Below are 24,758 nucleotides of genomic sequence, written 5' to 3' on the forward strand. Positions count from 1 at the left end.
GTTTGGTTGGAGGACGTGGTCCCCAGAGCCATGCCCTTGAAGGGCCTCTGTCCTGCCCTCTGCCTCTCCTTGCTCGTGGGGTGGATTTTCCTGCTGGCGGGAAGCTGAGGCATGCGGGTCTTCCGGTGCTGCCTGGAGCTCCGGAGGGAAATGCGTAGTGGCTTTGCATTCCATGCTTGCTTCTGTGTATTTTTACTTTTTAAAATACCTTTACAAATTCAATGAAGTTTCTCTTTCTGCTTGCAGGCACAAGGAGATTTTTTAAAGTATAAATATGTTATAATTGATCAAGATGACATGTTTCCCTTGTTTAATCTTTACGGCGGGAAGCTTCATTGGTTTTTCCAGGGTTAAGCCAGTGGCTGTGTGAAGCATAACTTGGTGATGCAGCATCCTTTCAGATGTAGTGGTATTAGGAATTTTCCTTTCCTTTGCGTTTTCATGGACATCAAGGAATGGTATGAGGGAGTTTCTTTCTGATGTGTCCATACTGACCCCCACTCCCAGCACCACCCCTCACCCTCAGCCGCCCCTCTGGCTGAGCGGAAGGGAAGAATAAAGGCATCTACTGTTCAGAACGGGAGCCAGGGGAAGCAAGGTCAGCTCAGCACCCCAGTCCTGCCAGAGTGCCAGCATGGGGTCACCTAGAGCCCCGGTGTGCGTGGAAGCTGCGTGTGTGCGTGTGCACACACCGATGCCAATTCCAGATGACTGCTAGTAGAGCGAAGAGAAGGATGCATGCTGAAGATTGCGTTCGCTCAGGTTTGTCTCTGATGGAGGCCACCCGTGGGCTCTTTCCCCCAGTCAAGTCCGCGTTTTCGAGTCACTAATTTGTAACCATCCCTTGAATTCCCATGACGAACCGACCCTGGTTAAAGCGGACCTTGATTTATGCAAAGGCTGAGAAGAAGTGACTATGTAAGTCTCAGCGGGAGCTAGAAACCTCCTCAGTCAAATACTTTTTTTCTCAACATCCTCCAAATCGTCTTTCTTCTCTATTTTATATTCTCCGAGAGCCGCTTAGGGAGGCGATGGGATCAGTCAGGGGCATGTACTTAGATGCTTGAGTTCCCAAGTATTTCAGAGGTTGTTTGTACTAAGGACAGATTAAGCTGGAAGTTGTAGTCTGGAGGGCTTTTAGAAAAGAGAAGCCTTTAGGCAATTAATGGCTTGCTCCGTCCCGTTGTGCCCGTGCGAGGGGCAGAGGCGGGGAAGTGGTGCAGCCATTTATAGCAACTGGGTAAATGAACCGTAGTTAGAAGTAGAATTTATGAACTGTTTGCTCAACTGGTAATTAGTTGGAGATGTAAAGCCACGAAGTGGAGATGCTCATGCAACAACAGAGCCAGAGTTATGATGTTGTCGCTTTTCCCTTTGGAGTGGCAGCCTGCTCTGCCACAATTAAGGAAAATCAGAAACAAGACGCATCCTGATCAGCCAAACAAACAGCAAGCCTCTGCACTGGTGCTGGGGAGGGACCGTGGTGTGAGACCAGCTTCAGCAAGAAAAGGTTCCCGGGCCTTCGTCTCGAGCCCTGTGAGGACAGGGTGGTGTGAGCCAGCTCAGCTCTGGCACCTGGCTCCAGGCTGGGAACGGGCTCCACTTCTGGCCTTTCAGCCCCATGGGGAAGTACAAGCAGGAGAGCTGCAGTCCAGGCAGAAAACAAGACCTTATTTCAAAAATAGGCAGTGTAAAAGGGAATGGGAGATTGCACCAGGTGGTAGAACACCTTCCTAGCAAGTGTAAGGCCCTGAGTCCAAAAAGCTATGGGATGGACGAAGGTTCTGGAGGCTGGCAGCGAGATCTGCAGAGATTTCAAAGAATGAGAAGGTGTTGCATATTTTCAACAGCTAGAGGAAATGATTGTGTGCTCAGTATAAATACCTGGTAAGTGTCTGCAGGGACATTTACAAGGCGGATACATGATCAGAACGCCACATGGTAACCTGTAAGAAGTAAATTTTCTGTGTTGTGTCCAGCAGTTTCAACTCAGGGATTTGTGCCCGACTAGGCTGGTGCTACACAGCTAACCATGCCTCCAGCCCCTAAAAATAAGTTACACTATAAAAAAGCAGCAGCACAGCCTGTCATCTGTTGTTAGTCAGTGGGAACTGCAGGAGCGGCGGCCAGACTCGGCGCTGACTGGCTGGGGCAGTGGACTCTTCCTTCTGGTGGGCCGCGCGTGGGGAGGGTGGGTCCCGTGTCCGGCATCTCCCTGCCTCATCCACAGCTTCCCCAGAGCGAGGTGCCCCAGGCACGTGCTGGGGAAACCGAGTTTCTTGACGTATCAGAGGTACACACTTGAATGAGCCCTGGTTCTTTCTTAATTACCGTCTCTACCTAAGGACAGTTTCTGCGACAGGTTGAAAGTTCGCAGACAGAGCTAATATCCCATGTGTGTGACTGTCCTATTTTTGCATGCCTGTTTACTTGCATTTCAAAGGGAAGTTGAGGAAGGTGGCCGCCTTTCACTGAGCATGAGCCTGGCGATGGGAAGTGTGAAGCCACTTTGTCCCCATTCCTGTGGCCCCAGCATTCCACGTCTGGGGGAACGTGGGACTGTGTGAGCGGCTCAGGACTGTCACTGCTCAGGAGGCTCCCCCCCCCCCCCCCCCCCCCCCGCCCTGCAGGTGAAAAAAGCCATTCTGACCATCTCATTGCTTTCGGAAACGTTCTAAATCACCAAGGAAGTTAAACGATGCGTTCTTGACATAGGAGTGCTCATTATGCGACTGCTTAGACACTAACACAATCCGCGACCTCCAGGGTCTGTGCTGTTTTATGTTCCCAATATGTAAAAGACGCTGTCAGGAGGACAGAGCCGCGCAGCTTGCTCGTTAGCGGACACAGCGTGGAGCTGGGGGCCAAGCAGGACACCAGTCCTAATCACACCCGTGAATCCTCTTCCCGACATGTGCAGGCAGCTTCCCCAGTGATGGTCTTGTAGGGCTGTTATGAAGAATACGTTTTTCTGTTTGTCTGGGAGTCAGTATGTGAGCTTGATCGCCGTTGCCTAATAAACACAACGTGGATTCCCACTGGAAGTCAGCGTGTTAAAGGGGCGGAAAAGTCTAGGATTCTGAGCTCCTCTGGTGAGCAGGGAAACAGTGCAGGGAATTTTGGGCAAGTCTGTGCTTAGATTACAGACTCGTAAAAGGAAGAGCATTCTTGAATATTATCCTTCTACAGGTAACTGATAATTTTGTGGGTCTGGATTTCCTAATCACCCAGTGAGTTATGCTTCCTTTTTCCATCTCTACCTAGATATGAAAACCAATGCTTGAAGTACTTTTGAAAGTCAAAAATTCAAAGTATCTTTGAAACACAGGTGGCATATTTGGAGATGTTCAGTGATGGCTCACAAGGGCTGGCAGAAAGGAAGCAAAATGTACCAGGCGGGCCCTGAACAAAATATAGTAGGCTGCTCCCTGCCGGATCTCCTCATTCTTCCTTTCAGCCAAGACTGCCCTCAGAAAGTACAGAAGTCGAGCATGCGATGGTGAAGACTTAATGCGTGTGCACTGCTGGAGAGCTTCGGGATGATTATATTTGAACAGAAGTTAATGGCCAAGTAATGGAAATAATGAGCTGGAGAGTGATGAGCGGAGCCCAGGAACGAGGCTGGGAGTCCCCGGAGCTCCGAGCCCCGGCGCCCGGACAAGTTCCAGCGTTCGTAGGAGGCCGAGTGACCGTGCACTGCGATCCTCACACGCACCCCGGCCAGGTCTGGGCACTGCCAAGCGGAGGGACGTCTTCAGAGGCTTCATTGCTTCTCCGTTAGTCCTCAGGCACTGAATGCACTCACCGCGCCGAGGAGGGGAGATGGAAAGACCCAGCCCGAGGGGAGGAACCCACCCGGGACAGGGAACCAGGGCGGAGGGAAGGGGAGGACAGGAAACAGAGGCTCAGGGACTCCCGGAAACCAAGAGCCAATTCACACCCTCCACCCAAGTAACGCCGTCGTCCCAGACTGGCCCTCGCACATTCTTTTCTTAATCACTTAATCTTAATGACTTTGCTATGAAAAATGGAGGCTAAAGTTCAAGGGTCAAAGTTTGAAATAGCAGTCATTATGTCCGCCACTGCTACTACTACCACCACCGTCATCACCACCATCATCATGAACATCATTTCATCATCACTATCATCATCTCGCGATGAGAATGAGCAACACCAGCCCGTGTATTTTCTATGCAGAATTTCATTCAGTTCTCCCAACTCCAGTTTCACACGGAGAAGAGTGGATAGAGTTCTCCCAACTCCAGTTTCACACGGAGAAGAGTGGATAGAGTCTACGGTTAGAGTCTACAGTGCTCACTAGGACAGCACAGATCTTCAGGGTAGAGCCCAGCCAATAATTAAGCAAACCATTCCACACAATAAACAAACAAATTAAACCAGTGCATCTCACTACTGACAGGAAGCAAAAGCCTTAAGAAAGATTTCAAGTGTTAGGTTTAAACAAACCTAAATGTTGACCTAGAGATTATGTATTGGAGTACTTACCTCCACAAAACATCACAATCTGAGCTCCTGACTTGAGCTCACAGAAAGTGAGCCATGTGCAATGCTACTTCCTCCCAGGCCGAGTACCACACCAAAGTGCACCGTCGCTGATGACGGCGGCAGGAGCGGACGCGGAGAGCCTGTCCTCACGTCCTCCCTGCGCTCCTGTGCGACCCTGGCCTCTGCCGGCCACTGACTGACGCTCACATGCAGCATGGGCTGCTGCCCAACTCACAGCTGCCCGTGGCCATCCAAGCAGCCTGCACTATTTTTGTTGGCCATATTGAAAATAGAAAGGCAAAGCCTGGCTGGAGTTCACCCGGCACCAATCCCATAATCAAAGAACTATCCAGCAGACCCAGAATGTGCTCGTGCTATGTTAATGCTAACAACCACCGAAAACACAACCCTCATCAGGGCCCAGGTCACTGGGGATTCCAGTACAAAGGACAAAATGCAAACCAAAACCCACTGGCCAATTACATTTCTCGCTTTCTTCAAAACCCAGTGCAATTCTTTCTTAGTCAGGAAACCCAATGGAGGGAAGGGAGTTTGACCTCTCTATAGTCTACCATCTATCTGTACTACACACACACACACACACACACACACACACACACACACACACACACACACACACACACACACACACACACACACACACACCCTATCTACATTGAAAACGCACCCGTCAAACAAAAGTCCACTTCAACCGGGTGGGGAAGTATCTCAGGGTCGTAGGACTCATGGCCTCTGCGCGCCTTCGACCTCAGAGGCCTGGTGCTGTGAGGAGAGCGGAACACAAAGCGGCTTCTGACCTTTTGTTCTCTCTGAGCGCTCTGTCTCCCTTCCGCCACGAGATGGTCGGCTTCGGAGAGCCCTGGGGCTGGCACTCCAGGACCACCTCCCGGTCTCTGGTGACCACGACAGTCCTCTTCAGCTGACTTGGCGCAAAGGTGGGAGGGGAGGCTGTGCGGGAGGAAAGGCCATTCACTGGAGGCAGGGACGTCCTCTCCAGCGAGCGGCACGCCGCAATTCCTGCCCCTTTTATCCAGTGTCATCAAACCACACAGAAAAAACCTCCATGGCACGGGTACGGGATTCATTACTACAATGAGATACCTGCTGGCTGCCAGGAGATAATGGCGTCTTACAATGTGGAGTTCACAGATAAAGGCCATTTCAGAAGCTAGCTTGCTAACTGGTGATACCAGCTCCACTTGTGAAAGACTCATGGATAACGTGGAGAGGTCAAAGGACCCGCTCTGATGGATAACCTGGGGAGAGGTCAAAGGGCCCTCTAAGGATGTCTCTCAGTGGTTCTTTGCGATGATGGAGGGAATACCTAGGACAATTCTGTGTCTTCCATTTCCCACCTTAATCAGTACTGGTGCTTCATTAACACTGATACAGGGGCCTAACTTGGGGCTTTACCTTTCCTTCATCTATCTCTCTCAGGGCTGCTACTCTACCATCTGAACCACACTTCCAATATGGCATTTTGCTGGCTAATTGGGGGGTGAAGTCTCTTAGACATTTCTGCCCAGGCTGACTTTGAACCACAATCCTCCAGGTTTTAGTCTCCTGAGTTTGGTACACTCCAAGGGCAAGCCAGAGCACTGGCTTTCCACTCTACTTAATTTGATCCATGTTTTATTGGAAAAGTCCCACAAACTGCATGTTACTTTAAAAAGAAATAGGATTATCGTAATTTCAGTTTAAATTTTATTCAGGCTATTGCAATTACTCATCTAAGTCACTGACATTAAGATCCTTCTGTGTGAAGGTATCTGGGGCACTGCTTTATATCAATGTAACAATTCTCTGAGCATTTCAGTCATAGTTTATGTTCATACGATACCAACAGAATGTGTGACACAACCTTAAAAAGATACATTAACCAGTATTAACAACAATATAAAAAGGTATATATGTTAAAAGAATCTATTTCATTGACAGACAGAAGACACTGAAGAAAAATGAAGGGACTTACGGGAATAATTCAGGTAACATCTTTGGTTGCTTACGGTGAATAGAATTAAAGATAAACTTGAATGCATATATATAGTGAATAAGAAGGCTTGGGAGTGTTCCTAAGAAAATCACAGAGTGTGGATGAAATCGGCTTTTTAACTCCAAGACGTTAAGAGTAATAGTTAACAAAAGAAATAATCTTTGATTTTTCTAAAATATCTGGGAAAATGAAATGGAATCTTGTATTTACTGAGCACTGATTTTCCCAGTCTCATCTTCTGTCTAGTTTAGGAAGACAAGGTGCAGGCCACCATACCCAACTTTGGGCTGAGAAAGGGTCTTGTCAACTTTCCTGGCAGGGATGGCCCCAAATGGTGATCCTATGTAGCTAAAATTACAAACACAAATCACTGGTACCTGGCTTTGTAAAACCTGACTGTTAATTCTAAATCAAAGCTATATTGTATGACCCATCTAAGAATAAAACTACAGTTAGAACACCATATAAATAGCATAGATGTGGGTCAACAGGACAAAAGTAAACTGCCTTCTACAGTTTACAGAAACAGCACAACACAATATTTCTTGTTAAGTCATAAAGTAGGCCTTTAGAACTGTATCATAAAACTTCAGTATCGTGAGAAGTGGAGCATGAAGAGCAGCAGCCATTTTCCCCCTATTGATCTGCTTGGAAATCACATACCTAGAATCTTCAGCTGGGCACTGGCATGAATGGCTCCGTATTCATTCTCAGCCAGACACTGGTACATCCCCGCATCAGATCGGTTTACTCCGTGGATTGTCAGCACTCCGTTGACCATATCAACCCTACTCTGTAATGGGGAGAAAAACCAGACCCAGAGAAGATGCAGCTACAGTATACTGTATGCACACAACTTCCAGGACCAAGGAACAAAGGCCTCAATTTGTAGTAAGACATCATTTGGCAAATTTACTGTTGACTGTCCTGCTGTCTGTTGTACATTATAGTAAATTACATATTATGTTTTATACACACGCGCGCGCGCGCGCACACACACACACACACAGAAAGCAGGGCTGCGGGGCTCCTCCGAGCAGGCTTTGTTGGGTGGACCTGCAGCTGAGGCTCTCCTGGAGCCATTTCTCCCTGCGGGAGCAGTAGGCTCTGGCAGAGGAGGGGTGAGGGTGGAGGGGGAAGACCTAGGTCTAAAGTCACCAAGGACTCAGGCCATGGTAATCCCTCCACCACTGGTCCAAGAAGCTGCCTTTCTTTCTTCCCAACCAGCACAAATAGAAACTGCCCTGCAGTTGGGTTGTATAAAATTATTGGTCAGGAGATACCATTAAAAGAAGAAACTGGGTACAAGAGACAGAAGACCAGACAGGTACAAACTGAAATAAACAGACCAAAGAGTGACTTTCAACAATTGAATTTTACTTCTAAAATATAATTAAAGAGCCAGGTGTCTGGCACTTCATAAGAAGCAAGTCGTTTAAAATATGTTAGCGAGCAGTGCTTGATCAACGAAGCTGTCAAGAATTTGAGAACGTTTTCAAAACAAAGCATTCACTTAGCAAGCACCTTATCTGGAAACGGGACAGGGGCAGCGCCTTCTCCAGGGCCTCCTCCTCCTCCCAGGGCCTCCCCCTCCCAGGGCCTCCTCCTCCGCCCAGGGCCTCCCCCTCCCAGGGCCTCCCCCTCCCAGGACCTCCTCATCCCAGGGTGGCCTCCTCCTCCCAGGGCCTCCCCTCCCAGGGCCTCCTCCTCCCAGGGCCTCCCCCTCCCAGGGCCTCCTCCTCCCAGGGCCTCTTCCTCTGCCCAGGGCCTCCTCCTCCCAGGGTGGCCTCCTCCTCCTCCCAGGGCCTCCCTCTCCCAGGGCCTCCTCCTCCCAGGGTCTCCCCTCCCAGGGCCTCCTCCTCCGCCCAGGGCCTCCTCCTCCCAGGGCCTCCCCCTCCCAGGCCAGCCTCCTTCTCCCCAGCTGGCCTCCTCCTCCCCAGCTGGCCTCCTCCCAGGGCCTCCCCCTCTCAGGGCCTCCTCCTCCCAGGCCAGCCTCCCCGTTCCAGGCTGGTCTCCTCCGCCCAGGGCCTCCTCCTCCCAGGGCCTCCTCCTCCCAGGGCCTCCTCCTCTGCCCAGGGCCTCCTCCTCCGCCCAGGGCCTCCTCCTCTGCCCAGGGCCGCCTCCTCCCAGGCCAGCCTCCTTCTCCCCAGCTGGCCTCCTCCTCCCCAGCTGGGCTCCTCCCAGGGCAGCCTGGGAGAGTTAAAGAGCTGTAACCACCCCCCCCCCCCCTCGCTTGCCTTCAGAGCTTTCCATTTTGTTTTCTGTGTATCTGGCTTCTTGTGCAATTGTGTTTTATTTATAGGTTTAGCTGGGTTTAGAATAGAGGGTGTTAGAGACAAAACGGTGGCATGGAGGTGTGATCCAGCTTCCTTATAAACAGGACGGGAGGCTGTGAGAGGCAGGGCGCAGCACCGCTCCTCAGCCAGCAGATCCCAGGGCAGGACTGGGGCTCAGTCTCAACTGTACACTTGTCCTCATTTTGTCAGTAATAGTGGCCTGTTTCTCTCTCTCTCTCTCCCCTTCCTGCCCACAATCAAGGCACAGAGCTGTTAAAATTTTGTCGTCATCGTTCTGCACTTAGGTGGTAATAATCAATTTAAACCCAGCGCACCCCAGTGGTTTTCCACAGTGCAGCGGACGTGGTAGGGGCACTCGTGTGGGAGGTACAAGTTGTCTGGACGCAGGACGCGGGGTGGACTGCAGTCCTGCTTCACCAGTCCGTGACGCAGGCTAGTCCTGCGCTTGGGGAGAGTAAGGCCGTCCCACACAGAGAGGGCAGCAGGCTTCCGGCACTGACCCTCAGCCACCAGACTGTCACCATGGTACTTACTGAAGGGTCCCAAGTAGTGACAGCCTGAAACACTCACATTTAATGTACTACTCAAAAAACTTGAGAAGGAATCCTTACTTGTATATTTGTTTTATTTCTCACTTCAAATCTATGAGAAGACAGAAGTAGGAAGAGACTTCCAATAAGCAGAACAGGCTGTCCTGGGTCCCAGGGAGGGGGCAGCCGAGGGGGAAGGAGGGACACACAGCCATGCTTTATGCACGCGTGTGAGGTAGAACAGTACTTTGTGTGTGTGTGTGAAAGCGGGAGGAAGCGGCTGGTAGAGGGCCGGGGAGAGGTGCGTGTGACTGGGCACAGAGGCGCGTGTGGGAATGTCACAGACAGACCGCCTTGTGCAGCCAAGCGATGCCAGTGCACTTCTCTGCACACCCTGCTCCCCGCCGCCCGCCCGCAGACGTACCTGGGGCGGGAGCGGGGCGCCGTCCTTCAGCCAGCGGTAGGCCGGCCGTGGCTGCCCCGCGGCCCTGCACTCCCATCGCAGGCTGCTGCCGCTGTCCAGCTCCGTGTCATTCAGCTTCGCCACCCAGTGCGGATAGGCTGTGAGGAGCAAGCGTTCAAGAAAGGTGAGTCCAGGTCCAACACTGCAACACGGCCAAAATTCACATGGAAAATTCCATTGTGGCTTTAATTGTGTGTTTAGCATTTCACATAAACACAGGTGCTTGCAAGAGGCAAGAGGCACAATACGGAGTTCTGCACAGAACTGCATTTCTGATGACACCAACACAGAAGAGGAGACGTGAAACGTTTTTTAACCTGAGACTTTCACAGAGTGGGCAGGTGATGCAAATCTGTGTGTGTGGGTAGCAGGCCTGTATGTGCTTCATATGTGGCTGTGGTGTGAGCCTGTGTGCACCTGTGCATCTGTGTGCACGTGTCTCCTGTGTATGTGTCCATGCATGTGTGCGTCTGTGTGCACGCGTGTTTATGTGCCCGTGTGTGTACTTCCGGTAGCTGGGAGTGCCTCCCAGCACAGGGCCTGCTCCGGGGCAGTGGGATTCTCACAGAACCACAGCAGTCCTGGCACAGACAGACGAACCGCACAGCCCTACAGTGAGCAGGTTCTCTGCTTTGGCTTTATTCCTCACAGAACCTGAACTGGTTTAGAAGATTAACTTATAAATGCAAATCTTACTAAGCACAAAACTTTTCCTAATTTTATATACACGTACTTCCCATGTAAGTTATAAAAAGGTTCTCAAAGCTGGGTGCCAGAGGCTCACGCCTGTAATCCTAGCTACTCAGGAGGCTGAGATCTGAGGATCGCAGTTCAAAGCCAGCCTGGGCAGGAAAGTCCATGAAACTCTTATCTCCAATAAACTGCTAGAAAACCAGAAGTGGCACTGTAGCTCAAGTGGTAGAGCGCTCGCCTTGAGCTGAAGAGCTGAGGAACAGCACCCAGGCCCAGAGTTCAAGTCCCACGATTGACAAAAAAAAAAAGGTTCTCAAAAGTTTAGCAGAGGAAAAGAAATTCCTTTCCTAAAAGGTGAAGCTGTAATCCCTGTACAGAATCTGTGAGGTGTGGGCTCCAGGGCCTTTCCTCCACCGGCCAGCGTTCAGAGTGAAAGCTTTGAACAAAAGCAGTTCTTCCTCCAGGTATGTATTGTCTGTTGGAAACAGCTGAAAAGCATGAAATACTTAACTGAATTTTCTTTCTAGTCTCTATTTTGATAAAAATGTAACAAAATAAATCATCTGTGGAGGGCTGGGGCAGTGGGAGCTTCGAGGAGGCTGCTGGTGACTGTGCACGTGGGAGGCAGGGAGGCGGGTAGTGAGGCCCAGGCGAGGGGCTCAGCCGCGCGGCGGAGGCCTCTCTCAGTGCTGGGGCCTCTCTCAGCGCTGGGGCTCGGCTGTCTCTCTCAGTGCTGGGGCCTTTCTCAGCGCTGGGGCTCGGCTGTCTCTCTCAGTGCTGGGGCTCGGCCGCGCAGCCGAGGCCTCTCTCCAGTGCGGGAGTGTGACAGCACAGCGCCAGCACGGCTCCACGCCAGGTCAGAAGGCAGAGAAGAAAGTTCACTTATTGAATGCTAGCTGCGGACCTGCCCTGCCCCAGTCAAACTCGTTTTCCGAGATCTCCAGACTAAGGACAGGCTGCTCCGCGTCTCCATTGTCCAAGCCAGCGCGTGGCTGGTGGGCAGAGCCTGGCCACCGAGCCCTGCAGTTGGTCTCGGGCAGGAGTTCTGCTCTGCGGGCTTTTGTTTAAAGCTCATTGGTTTTGTAGCCAACGTGTGCTTGTTTTTGTTTGGCATCGAGTGGCCATGAAACAAGCTCATTCTGAGCCTCCGAGCTGCCATTTTAAAGCTGTACACAGCGATGCTCCCACGCAGCTCCTGGGTTTTGCGCCTGTCCTGCCATCAGCCTCCCCACAGTCTCCCACCGTGGCCCTGGAGTGGGGCGGGAGGGGGAGGCTGGTGGTCCTAGGACTCCCCTGTCACAGGCTGGTTCCCGGCCCCCCTCGGCCACCCTCGGTTACTCTCTGCACAGTCCTCGTGGCCGACTGCCAAGCAGACTCTGTTTTCCTTATACTACCCACTCCACACAAAACCTCCGGCTTCTCTTCTTGTCTGTTCCAATGTCTACCTACAATTCAAGGTCCAGCATAAGCCTGGTGAGTATCTGGTGTATACGGCCACCTCATGGAGTCCCCAGGTCCTTTGCTAATCAGCTCAACTCCTGGTCGCTTGAGCAATGACCAGCTGAAGCTTCTCAGCACGCCGTTGCTGGCATTTCTGGCAGTGACAGGTGGGTGTCTCGCATGTGGCTGTTTTGCCCTGGGATAGCCCTGGTTTAACTCTGTGCCAAGCAATGGGCTGGCCATCTGTACTTGCACTCCTGTCCACAGCAGTGAGAGCAACCAAGACAGTGCGGCACGCCATGCTCCATTTGTGTCTCTGGATGCACGCACAGCGGTGAACACAGCTGTGGCTAACTGCCCTCATAGAAAAGCTCTCAAGTACACACACTCATACTGCCCCACCCAAGTGAGGGGGGGTTAACAGATCATATTAGAATGAAGTGAGGCTCCACATCCGAAAATCAATTCCATGTCATTGTTGCATGAACATCACGCTGCATGAACAGGAAGGTGGTTTAATGTGAGTTGCCATCCTTTGTGACATACTGGAACATGTAGGTTGCATTTCATACAGGATCGGGTCGGCATTACCAAAGCTTCCTTTTAAACACGGCAAATTATTTCATGAGCTACTCTGAGGCCCAAAACTAAAACATACCACACAAAAGGACAGTGATAGACAAAAACATTGCCACACACTGATTGTACCAAGAAAGGGTCTGTCTCAGGCCATCCTATGAACAAGGCTGCACAGCAGATATTTAGAACAACAAAATGGACAGTTATGAGAGATCTAAAACACACAGGGCTCTGCTAGCAACTTTGTTAGAAGGGTGCAGGTAACGAAGAGCCCGGGGCCTGCTTCTGATCGGTAGTGTGGCCGTCACACACAGACCGGGCTTGCACTGTGGGGAACCCACCCACCTGGAGGGATGACACCCCGGGCCCTTCGTTAGTCTGGCTCTGTCAGGCACCTCTCCCAGGCTGGGTGCAGGGAGACGCATGGCCCTTTAAACTCGGAAGCCATGAGCAGCTCACCAGATGCAATGCATTTGAGCTTCGATCTGTCTCCTGGGTACACCTCCCTACAGGGAACGGATGTGTGTACAGAGAACTCTCCCTCTGTATCTCATGTCATTAGGCCTTCTGTAGCTCTGCTGATGAATGCTAGACATGGTGGCCTCTCCCTTGCTCCTAAGGGTTGAGGAGTCAATGTGTTTTAACCACACAGATCAGGTTTCATCTTAGGACTCTCACCCAGACACAGAGAAGTAATGTGCTATGCTGGAAACATATTCAGCAGAGGATGAAGACGGGTTCAAGTGCAGTACAGGAATCCCCCTGCTCGAGTTCCTCCACTTCGAGTGCTGTCTGTAAGCTGTGTAGAGTAATTGCTACCACCACGGGCTGCTCACAGAACCCACCATAATCAGGACTGGCTATTTACCTCCACTTCACTAGCTTCTGGAAGTGTGAACACATACATGACTCAGTTCTCCTAACAGCTCAATTCAGTGTAACAGCTCAATTCTTCTGCAAGAAATTTCAAATTTCAAAAATCTACAACTTTAGATCACTTCTTACAGTACATGGGTGTTTCTACAGCTAAAGTACCGTGCGAGGCCTACCTAAAGAGGTAGGCACAACTTGAAAACGGGGACTGGCCGGGCAGGGCGTGGGCCACAGAGATTGTGAGTCTCGGCCTAAGCTGAGGCCTAGGATAAGTTAGTGACATTTATAGAATTGTTACCAGGAAAATGACACACCAATGAAGGGTGCGGACCGAGTTAAAGTGTTTCTCTGTGCAGGATCATTTCCTGATGCTTTATCATGCATTACACTCAGCTTCCGGGCACTGCCGGCCACATGTGCATGCGGGGACACTCACTGTAGATCTGCAGCTGGCCCCGGAAGGTGTTTCTGCCCCGTGAGTTCTCGGCCCGGCACTCGTAGAGGCCCGCGTCCTCCAGCTGCAGGTTGGGGATCTCCAGCACCGCCTGCGACTTGCGCAGACGCGCCTTCCCAGGGATGGCCGCGCTCACCTTCGTCCACGTGATCGTGGGGACAGGGCTGCGGGAGGGAATGCAGACACCGTTACCACGCCGGCCCGGGACTGCCGGCCCGCCACCAGCCGTCACCCCTCTGGCCACCTGGGGACCGAGGGGTGCAGCCCATGGGGTGCAGGGAAGTGCAGTCACACTGAGGACCCGTGGCTGACCCCCCTCACGTGACCGGCCTCAGGCTATCTCGGTGGCTGGCCGCGGGCTGACCTCCTCACGTGACCGGCCTCGGGCTGACCCCTCATGTGGCCAGCTCGGGCTGATCCTTCACGTGGTAGGCCTCGGGTTGACCCCTCGTGTGGTTGGCCTTGGGCTGACCCCTCATGTGGTTGGCCTCGGGCTGACCCCTCACGTGGCCAGCCTTGGGCTGATCCTTCACGTGGTTGGCCTCGGGTTGACCCCTCACGTGGTAGGCCTCGGGCTGACCCCTCACGTGGCCAGCCTTGGGCTGATCCTTCACGTGGTAGGCCTCGGGCTGACCCCTCACGTGGCCAGCCTCGGGCTGACCCCTCACATGGTTGGCCTCGTGCTGACCCCTCACATGGTTGGCCTCTGGCTGACCCCTCACGTGGCCAGCCTCGGGCTGACCCCTCACGTGGTTGGCCTCTGGCTGACCCTTCACGTGGTTGGCCTTGGGTTGACCCCTCACGTGGCCAGCCTCGGGTTGACCCCTCACGTGGCCAGCCTCGGGCTGACCCCTCACGTGGCCGGCCTCGGGTTGACCCCTCACGTGGCTGGCCTCGTGCTGACCCCTCACGTGGCCAGCCTCGGGTTGACCCCTCACGTGGCCAGCCTCGGGCTGACCCCTCACGTGGCCAGCCTCGGGCTGACCCCTCACGTGGTTGGCCTCAGGTTGACCCCTCATATGGTTGGCCTTGGGCTGACCCCTCATATGGTTGGCCTCGGGTTGACCCCTCACATGGCCGGCCTCGGGCTGACCCTCTCAGTGGCTGACCCCTCACGTGGCCGGCCTTGGGCTGATCCTTCACGTGGTTGGCCTTGGGCTGACCCCTCATGTGGTTGGCCTCGGGCTGACCCCTCACGTGGTTGGCCTCGGGTTGACCCCTCATATGGTTGGCCTCGGGTTGACCCCTCACATGGCCGGCCTCGGGCTGACCCTCTCAGTGGCTGACCCCTCACGTGGCCGGCCTTGGGCTGACCCTCTAGGTGGCTAGCCGGGGAACAGTGAGATTACAGTGACAGGCTCCATTTCTTCCACAGCCCAGCCAAACAGTCCAAAGTCACATTCCATTTATTTGCAAAGATGTTGTATTTTAAATGACAACAGTGACTTGGAGAAGTTGCCAATCCATACTCATTGTAATGAATCAGGTTACAGATGTGTGGATTAAAGAAGCCAGGGGCTCTTCCCGCCCCTCACGTCTCCACGCTGCCCCCATGCTGCAATTCAATTTGTGTGAGCTTTCCCCTCATCATCTTTCAAAAAATGTCAACCCTGTATCTCTACCTTTAAGTTAGTCACAAGACCATAAACAGTGAATAGAGTTTTGGGTTCTTCTGAGCAATAGCTGCATATTATCCCACTGCAGAAATGCAGTGGGATACCCAATCACCTCTATCAGGCTTTCAATGTGGTACCTGATTATGTTCTGTTTTTCCAGTAATACACCATTATGATAAGCAACGTGGCGCATGAAGCATGCCCTGTGAGTTCGCTTTCTGTGGAGGAAGGCCACCAGCAGTTTTCGTTTTAAGACGCACTGCCACGTCGTCTTCAGCAGTGCAGCAGTGGTTCCCACAGCTGCCTGACCCCAGTCTCCATTCCTCACACCACATCAGCGTTACCCGGCACTGGGATAGCTCCTGGCCACTGATGGGTTAAAAAGGCTATTGTGTTGCTTATTTAATCTCTCCCTGGACTCTAAGCAGGTTTGCTCGGCACTCCCTGAATTGCTTGCTTTTAATATTCTCTCTCATTTTTAACTTGTTTAACTTCGCAGAGCTTGTCAGACCCTGGGTCTCAGGGAGATTGCCCAGGCCTCACTGAGTCATGGGGGCACCTGGGACCACCCCCGCTCCTTTTCTATTTGTCCTTTTACTTTCACAGTTTGTGTGGGTTTTAGTTTTTTTCCTGTTGTCATTTTGTTTTGATCTGTTCCTCCTACATGACTGGCAGTTAGACTTCACTTTTCAGTTAAACACTATGTTTGGCAATCTTTGTATTTTAACAGTCAAATTTGACTTTAATTTTGTTGTTCTAGTGGATTCAATTATTCTTATTCCGTCATCTGGGATTATCAACTACAGAATAATGCATACTTTCATAATAGATGTTAATAGCAATAAGGCTAGGAATTAAAATTATGGATTTAAAATTGATCAAGAAATCTATAAGATGTTAATACTTCTAAATGACTATAAAAATAACTGCATCGATTAAAATAAAATAGAATGTGACAATAAAACTATAATGTGCTACACATATAAAAGCACACACAACTGAAGAGAGTATTTCTTGACAAGGAAGACAGGTCAGTGCTTCCTATCAGAATGAGCCAGCAGGTGCATTGCGCGGGAAGCAGGGAGCGGGAGGGAAGGTGGCCTCAGTGGGCAGGCCTGCAGATGACAGGGGCACATGTCTGGCACACGTCCAGCACACAGAGCAGCGAGGACAGAGGGGCTCCCGGGAGGGAGGGAGCCAAGAAGGGGAGAACGGAGAGAGAGAAGGACACAGAGACAATGAGGCCGGAGAGAAAGAAGCTGCATTGCATCCTAACAGCAATGGCATGTTCTTGAGAAACGACAATGGCTGGCCATCCGGAAGGCAGGACGCCTATCAGGGAGGAAGGAGGCGAAGACACACAACACTGGTCACATTTGTTAAGAGGAGCCGGGGGGGGGGGGGGGGGGCGGGCGGAGAGACCCTGCGGGGGGACTGGACACTCCCACGCTGAGAGCCACCGCGGAGGCGAGAGCACGCGGCGGGGGAGAGGGAAAACGGCGCACTTTTATACAAATGATAAAGCTATACAAGTTTACATCTTGCACGCTTACTGCTAATAATGGAAGCATTTCAGATTTAAACAAAACTCTGGGCAAGTCTGTCTCTAACAGACTATCAGTGCAAAATGACTCAAGAAATAAAGTGTAAGATTCAAGCAGGAATGGTGAAAGATATACTATAACAGTAAGGATAGTAATATCGATAATGTGACTAATACAAAGGGCAAAACTGACCAGAAGATAAATTCCAAGCAAATGCAGCACAGAGCACAGGTGAAGCTCAGCTTTAGCTAAACGTTTCTTTTCTTCCCCCTGGACATGCAACTTGCTTTTGCTCCTTCCTTTCTTGACTCTTCAAGGCTAGTAGCCTAAACTGTTTGCATCTGAGCTGTTAGAAGCTTTGGAGCATGAAAGCATGGCCCAGCACCGATGAGTGCCTAGACACTCACCGGGTCAGCTTCCTGAATTACAGAGCCAGTGTTAAATGACGCCGGTCCAGAGCTGTGGGCCATGCTGATGGATCCCAGGCATCTTGGAAACCCATATTTATGCTTTCTGTGACAACTTAGAGAAATAGCTTGACTTATTCACCTTTTTGGTAAGCACTTGAGGTTTAAAATATATAGTTGACAAAGTAAATTATATCTGGGCATGGAAATTGTACAATAAAATCCCTTTTCACAATAATATGTTAACTAAAAACAGAAAATGTATCAGAGAGCATAGCAAGTTTTTTTTTTTTTGTCGGTCGTGGGACTTGAACTCTGGGCCTGGGCGCTGTCCCTCAGCTCTTCAGCTCAAGGCAAGCACTCTACCACTTGAGCTACAGCGCCACTTCCGGTTTTCTGGTGGTTTATTGGAGATAGGAGTCTCACGGTCTCTCCTGCCCAGGCTGGCTTTGAACCGCGATCCTCAGATCTCAGCCTCCTGAGTAGCTAGGATTACAGGCGTGAGCCACCAGCGCCCGGCTAGCATAACAAGTTTTGAAACATGTAACATGACAATATTATCCAAGACAAATTTCTCCACCTTAATAACCTGAATGTGATGGCATAAAGAAGACTTCAGCCAGGCGCCGGTGGCTCACGCCTGTCATCCCAGCTACTCAGGAGGCTGAGATCTGAGGATTGTGGTTCAAAGCCAGCCCGGGCAGAAGAGTCCATGAGACTCTTATCTCCAATGAACCACCCGAAAACCAGAAGTGGAGCTGTGGCTCAAGTGGTAGAGCGCTAGCTAGCCTTGAGCTGAAGAGCTGAAGGGCAGCGCCCAGGCCCAGAGTTCAAGTCCCATGACTGACAACAACAACAACAACAACAACAACAAAAGGTAAAGCGTAGAGGACTTCAGTGTGCTGGACAAAGAAGCATAGATGTGAGTTCTGACAGCCAGGAAAGGAAAATGGCACCTTTCCCCTTGTTCCATTCCCTTGGAAGTCTGCTGAGCTACGCGCATGACTTCTACATACAACGAGCAACGTGACTTTAAGAAGGTAGATTTCTAGTTAATGCTGTGGTATTTCCGTTTGACTCAAGGGGCTGGGAAGGTGGCTCAGTGGTAGAGCGCTTGCCTTGCATGCATGAGGCCCTGGGTTTAATTCCTCAGCACCACATAAGCAAACAGAAAAAAGCTGGAAGTGGTGCTGTGGCTCAAGTAGTAGAGCGCTAGCCTTGAGCTGAAGAGCTGAGGGACAGTGTCCAGGCCTAGAGTTCAGGCCCCACAACCGGACCCCCCCCCCAAAAAAAGAATATCTATTACTAATAATGGAGCCCCTGGAAGCCATGGACACTGACATAAACCCTTCACTGTGACAGGGTGAAAGCATCACCTGGTGATACACTGGGAGAACTTGGGCCATCGTTAGCATCGTTGCAGGCACTTTTGAAGAGATCATTTTCATACAGACGATGAAGTCATGCGTACAATCTGTCATTGCATAGGAATACTTAGCTGCAAAGATTTAATGATTTCGAAGAAAAGTACTCCCCGACCACAAATCACTATTCAGACAGACTGCAGTTCCGTCTACGGTGCTTCCTGTGCTCCCTGCATGCCTCATGAGTGAGATATGAATTTTACATCCGATGTGAAAGTATATACAGTTATGGCTCCACGGTGGCTTGCACAAAGAGAAGGGAACATTGTATATCTCCTCTAGAAACTGAAAGGACCAAGTTTTATAACTTTTCTCTAAGAAAGCACATAAAAAACCATAATAAAAAAAGCTATTGAGCCAAAGGATTTTTTTCTTTTATGATCCTTTAGCTCAAAAAACAAAAACAAAAACTAAAGAGGGAAAGTCAGCTTCTAAAGCAGATGATCACTGCTATCTATCTAATGCTCCAAGTGTTTGAAGGCAAAGGTTTCCTTTGTAGAAGTCTGGATGGCTGGGAAGGTGGCTCAGTGGTAGAGTGCTTGCCTTGCATGCATGAGGCCCTGGGTTTGATTCCTCAGCACCACATGAACAAAAAGAAAAAAACCGGAAGTGGCACTGTGGCTCAAGTGGTACAGTGCTAGCCTTGAGCTGAAGAGCTGAGGGGCAGCACCCAGGCCCAGAGTTCAGGCCCCACGACCGGACCCCCCCCCCAAAAAAAAAAAACAGAAGTCTGGACACTTCAGGGCAGAGGAGATGCATGTGCTCTCTCTTGGACAGGAGGAGGCTTAGAGCACTTCTCCCTGGAGGCAAAGGCACTGGCACAGCCTCCAAATGAGGGGGCTGATTGGCCTTTAAGGAAAAGAAATTAAGTGCATCTTCCTTGAGTATAAGCTTCGCTTTCTGCTTAATGAGTCTTGACTAGGAATGGATGATGGTGCATGAACGCACAGCCTTCCTGCAGCATTAAGTCTGCTTAGTACTTAAGAGTCACAGCTAAGAGTACTTACCATCACTTTTAATTATTTGAGGCAAAGATCGTAATTCAGGCAAAGAAAATCTTAGTAAGCTCTTGGGAGATTGTGGTCTGCTGTGGCCTTCATGGTTTTACTACTTGTTTTCAAAATTTTACAGTTTTTTTTCCATTTGAAAAATTGGTATAAGCCAGGTGCCAGTGGCTCACGCTGGTAATCCTAGAGATCCGAGAATCCCGGTTCAAAGTCGGGAAAGCCTGAAACTCTTCTCTGCAATTAACCACCAGAAAACTGGAAGTGGTGCTGTGGCTCAAAGTGGTAGAGCGCTCGCCTTGAGTGGAAAAAGCTCACAGCCAGTGCCCAGGCCCTGAGCTCAAGCCCCACGACCACCACCACCAACAACAAAAAGAAAGAAAAAATAGAAAAATATGTATAGCATTTGAACCTGTTTGTCCCAGGACTAGTCTGTGTTCTCTGTACAGGGAACTGGGTGCTCAATTCAGCTGCGTTCTCAGCTGAGCTCGCCTGCCCGCTAGTGAGTTCCCTGAACCAGAGCATGCCGGCAGGACCCAGGGGACCTCTCTGATTCACCCGGACAAAGAGCAGGAGTGAACACTTCCCCCGCGCCCCTCACGCCTCATGCTGTGGGTAAACGATGGTCACTCTGCAGGTCAGGCTTCTCACGGGGACGAGGTGCAGGACTGGGTATTCTGCACAGTACCAGCCTCGATAAACTTGAAGATGCTCACATATTGTCCTTGCTAATTAAAAATTTGAAACTATAAAAATGTATTTTTCTCTAGAACATTTCGAAGTTTTTAAAAATATTGTATACCTTTGTCATTCTGAGTCACATCCTGCATTGGCTAGTATCAAGAGGGTAAGCCGGAGCGGGTACTATTCACTACAGTACTTGGTAAGGAAGATGTAGCTCCTTAACATGATGACAAACCCCACTTCATTGGTTGCTGTCGCAGCCACACTCCTTAGTACATCTGACTAGATGCCATAATCTGCTGTCGCTCAGGTTGCCATGACAACATTCACAGCGGCTCTCGCCGGAGAGGCCTGCACCCACTCCGGGCTGGTTCACACTGGGCTGAGTGTGGGGTCAGGTGCACTGGAGTTGGGCGCATGGGACGTCATGGGTTTCCGGTTGCCTGTGAGTCACATGGCCGCCTCTTGCGGCGTGTTCCCCATGGATGAGCGCCGTGCACAGCTGGCCCACGCCCGCTCAGCCAGCTGATGTGGGTGCACGCGGTGCTGCGGGGAGACCTTGGTGGCCCTGTGAGAGCGTGGCACACAGTGCCCGGCCGCTACTGCACTTCTATCCCAGGCCCCAGCGGTGAGGAGAAGGTGCTCAGGACCAGTGCTCCTCCAGGCTCCTGACCAGCCTGGGAGTTTTGGATAATAAACCATGGAGTTATGATCCAGGGAGTTGGGGCTAGGCTCCAGGGTTTTAACAGTGGACCATTTACCTCCCCAGAAGCCTAAAGCCGGCTGTGTTTCTGGATTTTACAGGCAAGTAAACTGAAGAAGAGATTAAGTAATCTTATGAGAAAGCAACAGTCACCCAAAGCCATTGTTGCAACACCATTGTTCCATTCCGGGCCTGACACTGTGCCGTGTGGACCATGCAATGGGCTCTGTCTCGTATGGAGAGAGGACAGTGAGCAGCACAGGCCCCAGGACACCCGTGTGGTGCGGGAGAGAGGATCATCGACAGACAGGCCCCAGGACACCCGTGTGGCCTTTGTTACAGAGCAAACACAACCCTGACAGGCCTTCATCCCGGGAGGCTGAGGCCCTGCTGCGGAAACGCTATGTGAAGGAGAGAAATCTGGCTTTTACCTGCTTCTGTTCCCTGCTGCTTTGCTATTAGGGAGATACTGCAAATGGCACCCCACACATGGCCTTTTTACACTGATACAGATTCATTGTGTCTTTTCCTTCCTACCCTGTCTTATGAATCCAAAACCTAACGCTACAACTCAAAAGTACGGCGCAGGTCCACTCCTGAGGGCCAGCGCTTACTCAGTTTATTAGTGGATTTTCACGGAGCATGACTGTTTTTGTGTTGGTACCAGCAGAGGAACTCAGACCCTCACTCTCAAGAGCTCATGCGCTTCTACTTGGCTGTGCTGCCCATCCAGACTTTTGCTCATTACTTTGGAGAGGGAATCTGCCTGGGTAGACTTCAAACCATGATCCTCCAAATGTAAGCCTCCGGAATAGACAGGATTACAGGAACGAGCCCACAGGGCTTTGAGTACTATGCGTTTCCAGTAATACTACCCTAATTTAAAAATACAGATCCTCAATCTAGGCACTGGGTGGAAGGAGAGAAGGACCCTGGGTCAGGGAGAGCACCCTGACCTCAGTTCAAGCGCCAGAACCACTGAAAAGCAAAGAAACTGAAAACTTGAAACAGACGTTGAATAGCTCCTTAATGGACAGTCTTAGTCATTATTTTGGTATAAAGTTAAACTGAACAGTTGTGAAGATTCATTTCTAACCTTCACGTGTTTAAAATGAACATTACTTATTAATGTTAACTAACTTAATTTAAAAGGAAAAACCCACAAAAGCCAAGCAGCAAAACTGGCTCATTAATCATTTCTTGTAAGGGGGCAGATTTATCCTCACTCTCGGTTACAGAAGAAAAAACTCAAATTTACCTTTCAGTAATATTTTCTTTGAGTTGTAGTGATATTTACTTCCTACTTGTGTTCTTTTCTATTGATATTACCTAATGATTTAATGCTGCTACCTAATGATTTAATGTTGCTAAGGTTTTTTTTTCTTTAAGCATAGAAGATTCTAGGCCATATTGTACTCAGAATAAGGATATTTCTTAGAAACTGGCTCAGCTCTTTTGTTTTGCCCTTTTTTTTCATAATCTGAGTCACATGTATCTCCAAATATTCATTATACCAGAAAAACGAATGGATTGGTATTTATGTATTTCATCAAAATACATATATTTTCCTAAATATCTGACACATGGACTTTAGCATTTATAATTGTTAACTCTTGAAATTCTTTAAGATTGATATGCCAAATGTGATGCTAAAGTCATTATATAAAGTATTTTTAATATTAAGAGCAGTACCAGAGTAAGATGTCACCCTTGACTTAATGTGAAAACTCAGCTCTACAAAATACTCTTTCAACTCACAGGGAAAAAAGAATACTTGGGAAGATAAAGCAGAACAAAAATCCCAGCATTTCATATCTAGGCTGAGCTTCTCTGGCTGAGCCAGGCACACAGCAGTTATAAGTAGAAAGCTGGAGAGTGAATTCTCTGCCGTCTATTTTCGATTGAAACCATGAGAGCTGAGTGGCTCCACTGGACAGAGAGAGATGGAAGGCTGGAATTCTTGCTGTAGGAAGTGCGGGAGAAATGGGTTGGATCCGGGAAGGTATTTCACAAAGAAACAGAATGTTGCAAGTAAATATTTCAGAAAGTAGTGCTCCACAGAGCAAGGTGAACAGGCTCACATGAAATACACCGTGTGTGTGTGTGCACGTGTATGTGTATGTGGGACTCATCATATGAATGCATGCTCTTGGAGAAGTCTAATTGCAACTCCAACTGCTAATACATTATTCCTTTAGAGATTCAGAGAATGGGCTTCCAAGATAGAAACCCATCCTGTGCTATGCCGGTGGTGAAAATTTGAGAAGTATCTCAAATCGGGACTATTCAATCTTCACAGTTCTGCCTCTGAAAATACACTTATTCAATAATAGCAAAATCATGGGTTTCTCAAACTGCTAATGATTGGTAGAAATTAACTTTTCTTTTCTACTGTCCTGTTTTCAATGCTGTCCAAGGAAGGATGTAGTCAAAGATCTACGCTGTTACCTTCCTGTTGCCAGAGTTTATGTATAACTTCATCACATAAAGACAGCTGAAATCTGCTCTCTCTCCTGATCTTACCTTCCTTGTAGGTAAAGATGGTTCCTGTCAGTTTAAATCAACCTTTACTTTTTTACTTTTCATTTACATTTTAATACTTAATTTGAAACAAGGAGAAAGCAACCAATCCTTGGGAGAACTGTACTGACGTTGAGTGTCAGTCCTGACGTATCACACACACGTATGGGGTCATTAGTGGTGTGTCTGGCCAAGCTTGGGCTCGAGGAGGAGGGGGACTCTGGCAGAGCTGCCAAGGGAGGTGGAGCGGGGAATCTGGGGATACTGAGGCAGCGAGACAGGGGACTGGACGTCTGAAAGGAGATGTAGGGTTCTGTCAGCGAGGGCCTCTCTTTCCCAACAGGAGGATCGGGGGGGATGACCCCCACAGAATGTCCATCAATGCCTAGGTAATAAAAAGGCAAGCCACGGGCAGAAGAAAATATGCACAAGGCACATCTAGGATCAGGGACTTAGTCCCTGGATGTTTAAAGAACTCACAAAACTCAATAGCAAGAAAACCCATAGCATAGTTGAAATGTGGGTACAATATGAACCAAACACATCAGTATCAAACAAGCAGATAAACACATACTCAATATTTTCAGTTACTGGTTGTTTAATCTCCAAACGCTGGGCTCTAAATGCTATTCTAATTACAAAGCTGAGATGTGGGGCAGCCTGCGTTCTCTCGTGCTGATGCTGAGAGGATGCTAAGTACTCAGTCATGCCAGAGAAGAGCCGGGCAGCTCCTCGGTTACTCCTGCCATCTGGTTTAGGGGCCCCACACGTAGGTGTTACTCCAGGAAGAAAGATGTCTGTGCACGTTGCGAGCGAACACGCCTACATTCCCTCGGCACTCCCTCCCACTCTCGAAGAGATGTTGGGAGGCTGCATTTCTCTGTGGGGATTTATAAAGCAAGTGACCTGATTTTATAATGGACCTTCCTCAGAGAACATGGTCATAAATAAGACATTCTAAAAGTTGTAAAGTAGGTTGATTCAATCTCCCAAAGAAAATAGCAGTA

The 24,758-nt window shown here is 49.9% G+C and overlaps 1 protein-coding gene across 1 annotated transcript in view; it reads right to left on the reverse strand.

Moving 5' to 3' along the window:
• Positions 1-24,758, reverse strand: part of Cntn5 (contactin 5) — a 281,993-nt gene that overhangs the window by 96,864 nt on the left and 160,371 nt on the right. Inside the window, exons 8-11 of the mRNA XM_042682983.1 lie at positions 13,832-14,013; positions 9,772-9,908; positions 7,184-7,313; positions 5,325-5,475 (exon numbers count right to left, since the gene is read on the reverse strand). Coding sequence (XP_042538917.1) covers positions 5,325-5,475; positions 7,184-7,313; positions 9,772-9,908; positions 13,832-14,013 — 600 coding nt within the window. The remainder of the gene's footprint in view (positions 1-5,324; positions 5,476-7,183; positions 7,314-9,771; positions 9,909-13,831; positions 14,014-24,758) is intronic.

Source organism: Dipodomys spectabilis, unplaced genomic scaffold (genome assembly GCF_019054845.1).
Source record: "Dipodomys spectabilis isolate Male_0828 unplaced genomic scaffold, ASM1905484v1 ptg000076l, whole genome shotgun sequence".
NCBI classification, from domain to species: domain Eukaryota; kingdom Metazoa; phylum Chordata; class Mammalia; order Rodentia; family Heteromyidae; genus Dipodomys; species Dipodomys spectabilis.